Raw genomic sequence first — 10,833 nt, 5'->3', positions numbered from 1 at the left:
GATTATTCAATATCAAAACCAAAAATCAAGTACTAAACTTGGTAATTTCTGTAAAGCTCCTATAAACTCACTAAGCAGGCTCTTTCGAAAACAAACTTTTTTCGTTTAAGTTTCTTTAACAGTATTTAAACAACTTATTAGAAGTTATTTAACAAGTTCGAACTTCTATAAGCAATTAAATTCTGAAGCAAGCTCAATACAAGCTGTATAAAAAGTAGTACCTGTGAGATCTCAATTTATAGAAGCTGTTGTGCTAGTTGGGTAATGAGGCAAAAAAGATTTTGTAGATGGATTACAAATTTGCTGTTTAAAATTTTCTTTCGCTAATTTGTTGATCAAATCCATTTAAGTGTACTGGCATCACTGTTTAGAACAAAAAAAAAACAGCATGCACCGAAAAATGCGAGTTGTCTGTCAACGTCAAGTACACGTAACGAATTTTTAGCACAGTACCCCGGTTCGGTTTTGGTTTCACAAAAAGAAAAATACTTTTCCTTAAAAAATATTAATTCTTTAATTTAAATAAAATAATTTAAAAATAAATAATTAAATTACTAACACAATGGCTTCTCACATATCCAAAGTAAATAAACCAAAAAATGCACCTCCTAGCACAACCAACAACAACAACACCAACAAAAAATCAGAAAACTCCAATAATAAATCGCAACAATCGAAAAAATTTAAAGAAATTCAAAATAAAAATATGGAAATGGCCAAGAAAATAGCAGAAAACTATGAATCTAGTTCTGATGAAGAAGAACTTGATGGTGGTAAAATTTTGGGTAAGTTTTTGGTATTTTCTTCTGTTCAAATCAATCTATCAACACAAAACACTTTTTAGAAAAATTATACAAAAACTATACGGGCGGAAATGATCAACTCCAAAAGACAGCAGCTTTTCTAGAGAATGTCTTGCAATCAGGCTCTGCAATATGTCTCATTTGCATTGGCTCGGTGAAAAGAGCTGATGCTGTTTGGTCTTGCAAGTTTTGCTATTGTGTGTTCCATTTGAATTGTGTCAAAAGATGGGCTAATGATAGTATTGCATTGCTCAAAGACAAGGGCACTGAAGAACAAGGTTATTACAATAATTTGGGTGAATTCATTCCGAAGAAAGTCAAAGCTGTTAAATGGTGTTGTCCACAATGTCGACGAGACTATCAACCGCAAGATAGACCAACTCAATATGAGTGCTTTTGTGGGAAAGAAGTTAATCCTGTTAATCAGGAATGGATAGTACCGCATTCGTGTGGTGAGACTTGCGAGAAGCCGCTACAACCCGAATGTGGTCACAAATGTTTGCTACTATGTCATCCAGGTAAGGAATTTGTTGATCACATTTCATCCTCTTGAATTCAATTTGAATCTTATTTAAAGGTCCATGTCCTCCTTGTGCCCAGAGCATATTTTCAAGCTGCAAGTGTGGTAAATCTCCACAGAAGACACTTCGTTGCTTCCAAAAGACTTGGACTTGCGATAGGAAATGCTTGCAAGTTCTTCCCTGCGGCAAGCACAAATGTGATCAGATTTGTCATTCGGCTAAACAATGTCCGCCTTGTAGCAAGACTAGTCTTCAGAAGTGTGTTTGTGGCAATGAAGAGGCGATGAAAAACTGTTCACAGAGAGTGTGGCAGTGTAAAAAGGTCTGCAATAAGAAATATAGTTGTGGTATACACAGTTGTAAGCGAGTTTGTCATGACGGAGAATGTGGCGATTGTCCGCTGGGCCTGCCAAGATCGTGTCCATGTGGGAAAACGGTAAAATAAAACTTTTAATTGAAATAGCAATTTACTTTAAGGTTTATATTTATTTTTGAAATTGTTCCAGAGAAAAATAGCACCTTGTAATGAACCCATTGATACTTGTGAAGACACTTGTTACAAGTTACTTTCATGTGGAAAACACTATTGCACACAACGTTGTCACAAAGGGGATTGCAGCTTGGTATGTTGCACTTTTTTAAACAATTTTTAAACTAAGAATTTTTGATAAATTATTAGGAAGAAAATATCACGATAATTGTTAACATTTTGTACCCTTTAAGCCTATTGAATACGCTTAACGATTTATTTCTCAAACTCATTGAATGAAGTCTTTAGTTGAATTAATTCTTGAAACATTAATTCCTAGCTACCATCAGTTGTCTAGATCAAGTCCTCTAGCATCCAGGGGTGGAATCGGCTAAGGTGATTGTTGATCATCACAATAAACACTTTTGCTCCACGTAAGGTGATTATCAAAGTGACGATCACCTTTTTGTTATGGATTGTGGGTGACAGCTATTTATGTGTCACTTTCTATTTCTTTTTTTATTGCAATCCTCAACGGCGAACTTCATTATATTAAAAAATAATACGAACATTTTAGTTCGTTGAGTAAAATATGGTTTCTTGTGAGGAAAAAATATAAAATATTTAATTTTTATAAAGAAATAAAAAAAAATCTAACCTCGGTCTTTCCCGTATGAGTCGAATACTCATCGAAATCTCTGCACTTGTAGGGTTTTGGTGATCACTTTACTCAGAGCAAAGAATAGGTGATGGTCAAAAGGTGACAATCATCTATCACCTTAGCCGATTCCACCCCAGTATTTATTGATTGTTTAAACAGAAGTTTCATCTTCTTTTGCTGTCTGGAACCTAGGGAATAAATTCGATTAAATTCTTGCATTTGCATCCAATCGTATAAAGTAGTCAAGCCAACGAAGTCTACGTGTTTTTGTTTTTTTACTTTATTCACAACTTGGTACAGTTCATTGTATTCATTTAGCCTTGCCTTTCTAAATAATTGCAATTAGAAACTGCTCCTTAGAATATTTTTGTTTTCCTATCTACTGAGTTGTTGTTCTTAATATGCTACTCTGCAGCGTCTTCATAATACCATGAATTCTTTTTGCTGGTCATTGATAACATGGTGATTTCAGCTACTTCCTTATGCCTTATGAGTTGAAGCAGAATTTTGCTATAATGTTTATTTCTTGCTTGCAAACATTGTTTGGTAAAAAGTCACTCTTTGAAAATTGTATCAATGTTTATGACTAGACTAGGTAAATAAGTTTCGAAAATGCTGTGCTTGCCAACTACACTTTCTTTCTAATATGACACTACTTTAAAAAATTATCTTTTTTTTTGTTGTTGCCAAAACTAATTTATACTACACTTTTCCTGTGCTGAACTCGAATCTGAGGTTAGAAATATTTGATCAGCTTCCTTTTTTTTTTTTTTTAATATTACCGTTAGTAAGCTAAAAAAAAGTTGTATTCTTTATGATAAGCCAAACACACTTCAATTTAAGATGTGTGGGGTAGTAAAAAAGATATCGCAAAAATTTAAACCGAAACGATTTATGTTTGAAAATATTTATTACCATTATAGCAGAACCTCGAAAAAAAGCCAAAAAAGGTTTTTTTTTAAATTTTCTTTACAAACTTTGTAAACTTGTGTTAGCATTGAAGTTCAAGCACAATTTTTACATCGAACTCCTTACAGCCTCCGTTGGCAACATTATTGAAATCAAAAGATGTTATCCGAAAGTGTTTTATCCTGAAAAGTTTTTGAATTCCTTCCCTTCAATACAAATTTTCTTATAAGTCCTATGTAGGTGTTTTTTCGTATTTTTTTAATTCATACTATCTTAATTTTTTTTACAATTTAGTGCTTAATTGTTACGAAAAAGACCTGTCGCTGTGGCATGCACGAAAAAGAATTACCGTGTTGGAAGGCTTTCAGTTGTGAGACAAAATGTAAAAAGATTCGTGATTGTGGAAAGCATGCTTGCAACAAAAAGGTTTTAATTTCTATTTGTTTTTATAAAATAATTAAATTGTAATCAAAATTTAAATTTTCCTAGTGCTGTGATGATCAATGTCCACCATGTGATAAGGTTTGCGGAAAATTGCTCTCTTGTAAGAAACACAAATGCACTTCAGTTTGTCACGATGGTCCGTGTTATCCATGTAAAATACAATCACAGGTTAAGTGTCGTTGTGGAAGTACTTGTATTACAGTACCATGCGGTAGAGAACGTAGAGCTCGACCAACTTGTATGGAACCTTGCAGGTAGATTCTTATTTTGTTGTTTTGTATTTTTAAATACAAAAATTATCTTATTTTAGAATTCCATCTAAATGTCATCATCAGAATAAGCACAAATGTCACAAAGGTGATTGTCCATCATGCAGTCAAGTGTGTGGTTTGAAAAATGACACGACAAAATGTGAACATTTATGTTCAGCTCGTTGTCATGCTGCTGTGAAAGTTCCTTTCAAAAATACTACTAGTAATATTTTTGAATATAAATTTGATAATGTGAGTTAATCTTAATTATTTTTCAATGCACAATGTATATTTGAAATATTTAAATTTTTAGTATGAAATCAAACAATTACCACATCCAAAATGTGAAAAGAAAGTAATGGTTGCCTGCATTGGTGGTCATGAAATTGCTGAATGGCCATGTTGGAATTCTAAACCAACTTCATGTCAACGTGTTTGTGGACGAAGTTTGAAATGTGGCAATCATAATTGTTCTTTTGTTTGTCACAAAGTACCTAATATCGATGATAAAAATGTAAGTATTAATTTTAACTAAATAATTTTTTTTAGAAAAACGTTACAAATAAGATATTTTAGTCAAAAATCTCTTCAAAAATTTCTTAAAAGATTTTTTTGAAACAAAGTTTTTGGAAAATTTGTTTTATTACATTTTTCTTAAATTTTTCTTTTGTCAATGTGCTCCTCTCATTTAAAAAGACTGAAAGGAATAACTGACAAACTCCTCAAAAATGCGAACGAAAAATAAACAAAATTGTTTTTATTTTAACTCTAGGAACAAGAAAGCTGCAGACAATGCACTGAAGGGTGCGAAATCAAACGACCACCAGGTTGTGTTCATCGTTGCAAAAAATCTTGTCATCCACCTCCGTGTGATACATGTCTAGCACAAATTAAAGCAACTTGTCACTGTGGACTAACGCAGGTTTATTACAAGTGCTCAGAATATTATTCAACTAACGGTGAAGAACAAGACATTCAGGAACGTCAAGAAAAATTAAAAAGTTGCGGAAATCGTTGCATTAAAAATGTAAACATCTATTTTCTTACAAACTGTATCTTCTGAGATTTTAAAATGTATTTTATCTTCTTCTTAGTATGCATGTGGTCATCGTTGTTCAGCGGAATGTCATTCAGGACCTTGTCCAAATCCACAAAACTGCCGTAAAAAGGTTAAAATCTACTGCGAATGTAAACGTATCAAAATTGAAGTTTCTTGTGAGAAATCACGTTCGAAAGACTCAGTGATACCTTGTGATGATATCTGTCAAGTCAAAAAAGCTGAGAGTGAACGAATCAAACAAGAAGAAGCTGAGAAACAAAGACTTGCAGAGGAGGAACGTAATCGCATTGAATTGGAGCAATTTGAGAAGAGATTTGGTAAACGAAAACCAAGAGAACGCAAAGTAATCGCACAAGAAGTCAAAGAAAATAACAATCAATTAAAGTTGCTAATTGGATCTGTAGCAGCTATAGCTTTAGCTGCAGCATTGACATTTTATTTTTATTTATAAGAAAGTGAAATTGTCATTTTGTCTTTAGATTAGTTTTTTTTTTTTTTTTTTTTTTTTTTTTTTAATAAGAAACATCAAAAATATTTGAGCTTTTTTTCTATATAACAAGTTTTAAATGTTAAAATAAAATAAATTAATAAAAAATGAAATAAATTAGTTTAAATTGAATAAGAAAGTAATTTTTTCCGATAGTTTTGTGTTTAAACGGTTTTTGGCTTTTTGTAAATATAAGCTGCCACAAATACTGAGGAGCTTAAAAATACAGATATCATAAAGTTTGCTAGCAACATTGGATCGGCCGATTGTACAAGCACTGTATACACTCGAGCTGAAAAAAATGTATGTAAAATTAGGTATAAAAGACAAATATAATATTTATTAAATAACTTACTTAGATTAGTGAATGCCGAAAGTGCCCACGTTGTCAAACTAACTGATCGCGAATCTTTGGTTCTTAAAATAGCCACTAGTTGTAGAACTTTACTTGTGGCTCCAATTGGAGTACAGAAAGGCTAATTAAATGGAATTTTATTTTATATTTATTTATTTTTTTAAATTCTTTTAACGAATTTTGCAGTGCAATTATAAGCGAAGGCGTGCAAAGGGAGTTTTGATTTTTACTGGGTGGCAGAAACGGAAATAATAATCCCTTAAGGTTTGCAAACATAAATAATTAAGTTTTTAAATACAAAAAAAAAACACAAAAATGATATTAATCAAATAAGAAATTACATATTACTTGTAAGTTCAACTGGCTTTTTAATTTTATTATTAGTAGAAAAATTTCTGCAAAACTGACTATAAAATTTTGTTCTTTTTTTTTTAATTCGAAATGAGGTGTATTTTAAATTTATTATACATGCTATAAAAAGGAACAACAAGCGCATATTCTATATATTATTCAAAGTTATTTTTTAACATTCAATAAAGGATAATTAGCACATAAAACAACTATGCGTTTGTTTTTTTTTTTAATATTTCCAATTACACTCTGCCGAAATTTATCTCCAATAGTCTTCCACTATAAGAAAGGCAGTAAAAAACAAGAAACAATGATATTTAATTTGTATTCGAAACTAAATTAATTCTTATCAATCATGCTGGATAATTCCTCTGAAGTCCGAGCCTCGGATTATCATTATGTACGTTCAAATCAAAGAGTTAGGTCGAGTAATTTTGTACAATATGTAGTGAAAGACCTTGCATCAAATCCGTTAGTTACGACTGGTAAAAATGCAAAAACTGCCAAAATATACACAAATGCATGTGAATATTTTTAAAACTTTTTCGAAAATTTTAAGTTTTTTCTTTTGAAACAAAATCTCCTTAAAGATCATTTGGAAGACTGAAAATCCACTGAAATGGTTCAAAAGAGAAAGTTTTCTTTAATACAAGTAAATACACCAATTCTTGGAATTTGATGTTCAAATTCAATAGTATCAGAGTAGATTATTTTCTTGCATGCTTAAACACTTTTTTTTTAAATAAGAAATAGGGCTGAATTGGTAGCTCATTTTTTTTGTCTATGAGCATTTTTTTTGCGGTTTTTTACCATCATTCATATAGTTTTCCCCTATATTTGTATCTGAAACTGAAGTGAGAATAGTTACCATTCAAACTTCGTTTTGTTATTAAATTTATTAAAAGTTCTTCGCCAAAACTAATCGATTTTAATGAACCCGTTTTTCAAAATTTTTATTTATTATTAATTTAAATTCTAAATTTATCTTTTTTGAAAACTCTCCAACTTTAAACTTTATATCTTGAGTTTTATTTAATGTGTGTAGTGTACCTATGTTTATTTTCCTTATTTCAACTTTAGTTTAGTTTATTTTCCAAAATTAGACAACAAGTAAATATAAAAGTGTAGACAATTAGCTAATAATATTTTTTTTACAAAATATAAATACTAAAAGTAAAAAATTATTAAATAAAATTAAATATCAAGAAGTCTTCATCAATCATTTTTTGCATGATGTTTTTTTTTAATTTTTCCCGGCTAATATCTTGTGAAAATAGGTCAAAATACTTATTAAATATTTTTGAACAACGATTAAAGGTTTCATGAGAAGCATAATTAGTTCTTTTATTCGATTTGTTTAAAAATCCGGTATGTCTAAGAGTCTCTACGATTAGAAAGAATGGACATATTTATAAGTTATAAACGATTGGAATAACGTGGCAACGCAAACGAGACCTCTCAATGCAAACAACAAAAATTGTTTTTGAACTGATTCGATTTTTCTAACATCCACATCATAGAACAGAGACCAAATAATAGTACATTGGCCTGCAGTTCTAATGTGCTATTGCTTTAGTTAAAATAACAACCATATCCAATTACCATATACAATTTTTTTTTTTTTTTTTTATTAAATGATATATTCGCACCACCAACCATAATAATATTATAATACAAACACGAAGAATGAAATTAAAGTAAATAATTCGATTTGAAATATTCGATTGAGTTGTTTTAAGCAAATTGAGACAAAGGCAACGAAGAATGTATCAATATTTGAACAGTCTAAAATTAACATTAAAACATGAATGACATGTGTAGGTGAGAATTTTTTTTGTTTAACAGCCACAAAGCCTTTTAGTCACATTTTATCTTAATACTTTAATATAACATATAAAAAGCGATTGACTTGCAAGCAATATAATAAGATAAGCAAAAATGATAGCCAAAATGATTGATGAATCAAAAAATAAAGAAACCGTTAAGCCCCAGTAAAATTTGATAAAAGTTCTATTTAAAATGCGTAATGAAAGTATAAAAAAAATTAAATAGCGAAGAATATATTATTTTTATTTTTTAGCAAAGTGATTGAATATAATTCAATTAAAAATTCAAGCAACCTCTTGACCTTTTTAATTGTATACAAAATGATATGCTTTCTATTTCTACTTAGAATTATGAGCGAAAAATATGAAATGATTTATAAATGAACAAACACACAGCCAGCAAATAAACTTACCACCAAAAAGGCCAACACCACCAATGGCATTAATCTCAAATAAACTAAATATGCTAATATCAAGTACAAAACAGTGACAATGAGGGTTTTTCTTCCTAACAGATTTTGATACTTGAATACGTAATAGACGAGCACGTATTCCTGAATTAGCAACACCGGATACTCCATGTAGGAGAGAAAGTCATAGCCACTTCGAAAATTGTATGCCATCATTACAGAATAGCTATACAATTCAAGACATAGTCCAAAAACACTGATTCCTGAAAAATTGTATAACATTTATCCAAGTGAACAAATGAAAGGACTTAAATTATGTGTATATTAAAGGAATAACCATAAAATACACTTACCTTGAGCTGATTTATTTTGGTTGATTGTTTTGATTTGGGGAACTTTGATAAACAAACAAGAGCCAACTGTTATCATGCTGAGTAAATCAGCAATGACAAGGACAATTCCTTTTTCAAGGTAATCAGTTACCACTTCCATAATTGTATTATGTAGTTGTTGATGGTCTCAAAAAAAAAACTCTTCTCTCAAATCGATGAAGAATGACTTACGAACAAAATAGATCCGGGGAATGAGGCTATTTATACTTACGAACAAATTTTGCAATATATTTATGTACTTATTTTTGTTATGTTTGATAGACCATCATTAATGAGCAACTAGACTACCTATAGACAACTTTTGAATCAGAGCCAATCTACAAACTACACAAAAATTCTGAACGGTTGGTGATTTTTTGGTTGGCGGTGGTTGGTAATGAAAAAAAAAAAAAACAAAAATACAAAAAAACGTAATAAAAATTTTGACAGCTATAACGTAATGATGTAATGTAGAGAACGTAAAGGTAATATAAATATGTAAACATCGAGGGTTTTTAGTACATTCATATAAAAAAGTGAAACCAAACTATCAAAGAATTCGAAATATTTGTTGTTTTTTTTTTTTTTGAAGTTTTTAGGTCTTGACTACATTGGCTCAAAAAGTGAAAAAGGGAAAATTTTCAAATGTAGTTTTCGATAGTTTTTCTGAACGGAAAACTTAGAAAAATGATATAGAAAGTTTATTCCTACTTCACAAATCAACTACAATAGGTGTTTTTTTTTGTTAATCTATATAGATTTAGTGCAAAAAAACGACATCGGGATTTTTGAAATCTATGTAACATTTGGCACCACTGTACATACACTTTGGCAGCTGTCTGTCAAAAATGTTGCTTTTGTTTTTTTTTTTATTTTAAATCCGAAGTGGGAAGACCATTACATCCATGTTGGATGCAAACAAAATTTTTCACAAAAAAAAACAAAAACCATTTGTATGGCCATGGCATCCATTTTGGATTCAAAAATTTTTTTTTTCAAAAAAAAACCAAAAATCATCTGTATATTCTTAGCTACATTTTAAGACCATGACCATTAACATTAGTTGCGTCGTTCTTGTGTTATAAGCGTTTGAAGGTAGCCATATTGATTTTTTTTTCGAATTTTTAAAAATCAAACGTGGACTCCTTTTTATTTTTATTTGTAACTTTTCGAAAAAAACTTTGGTAAATTTATGTATATATTTGTTTAACAATCTTATCATGATCCATTTAAGAATTTTTTCTGAAAAGTGTATTGCGTATATACCGAAATATTCACATTTCAATGCAACCATGTCAAACAAATTTTTGATTATTTTTTTCTATGAGAGCTTTTTTCAAACCTCATTTTCTCCACTTTTTTTTTTGTTAATATTTTCAGATATTTTTGTATCAACACAACAAATAAAGTACCTTGGCACTACTGTTTTTATCGAGAGAAAGTAAAATCTGGATAAGTATCTGGATTTTTCAAAAATCTATACAGATAAAGTTTTTGTTGTTTTTAACACGTAAATTGTTTTGATTTCAAAAATCTCGATGTCGTTTTTTTGCACAAAATCTATATAGATAAACAAAAAAACACACCTATTAGTAGAAAAAAATAAAAATGGCCAACATTTAAATTAGGTAAATATTAAAAATTTTGCAAGGATTTTGTATGTGATCTAAAATTCACATATATTTGGATACTGGGCTTAATACGCTAAAAGGGCTTAGGATTAAAGGCTTGGCCACACCGGAGGGTACATGCGGTAGCGGTACGGGTAATTGTATGAAAAAAATTCCACATCTGAACGTTGATGTGTCAGTTTGAAATTTTTTTCATACAAGTATCCTCACCGCTACCCGTACCGCTACCGCATACCCTCCAGTGTGGCCAAGCCTTAATTGTACAAATATTTAATCGGTGGTTC

At 30.4% G+C, this 10,833-nt stretch overlaps 2 protein-coding genes across 2 annotated transcripts; one reads left to right on the top strand and one right to left on the bottom strand.

Moving 5' to 3' along the window:
* Positions 1-420: 420 nt before the first annotated feature.
* On the top strand, positions 421-5,611 carry LOC129910116 (NF-X1-type zinc finger protein NFXL1). The gene is made up of 10 exons (XM_055987383.1): positions 421-785; positions 845-1,321; positions 1,381-1,760; positions 1,831-1,947; positions 3,658-3,789; positions 3,853-4,061; positions 4,118-4,310; positions 4,372-4,572; positions 4,831-5,085; positions 5,153-5,611. Exons 1-10 carry the CDS (start codon positions 563-565, stop codon positions 5,567-5,569), a joined length of 2,604 nt encoding a protein of 867 aa, XP_055843358.1. The 5' UTR covers positions 421-562; the 3' UTR covers positions 5,570-5,611.
* Positions 5,612-5,614: 3 nt separating this feature from the next.
* Positions 5,615-9,321, bottom strand: LOC129910118 (solute carrier family 66 member 3). Its single transcript, XM_055987384.1, has 4 exons — positions 8,901-9,321; positions 8,551-8,810; positions 5,961-6,081; positions 5,615-5,897 (listed from the first exon to the last, which is right to left on the bottom strand). The coding sequence occupies exons 1-4, from the start codon at positions 9,037-9,039 to the stop codon at positions 5,770-5,772; spliced, it is 648 nt and encodes a 215-aa protein (XP_055843359.1). The 5' UTR covers positions 9,040-9,321; the 3' UTR covers positions 5,615-5,769.
* Positions 9,322-10,833: the final 1,512 nt, after the last annotated feature.

Source organism: Episyrphus balteatus, chromosome 2 (genome assembly GCF_945859705.1).
Source record: "Episyrphus balteatus chromosome 2, idEpiBalt1.1, whole genome shotgun sequence".
In the NCBI taxonomy this organism is placed as follows: Eukaryota; Metazoa; Arthropoda; class Insecta; order Diptera; family Syrphidae; genus Episyrphus; species Episyrphus balteatus.
Note: the sequence above shows the minus strand (reverse complement) of the source record. Positions and strands in the feature narration are given on the sequence as shown.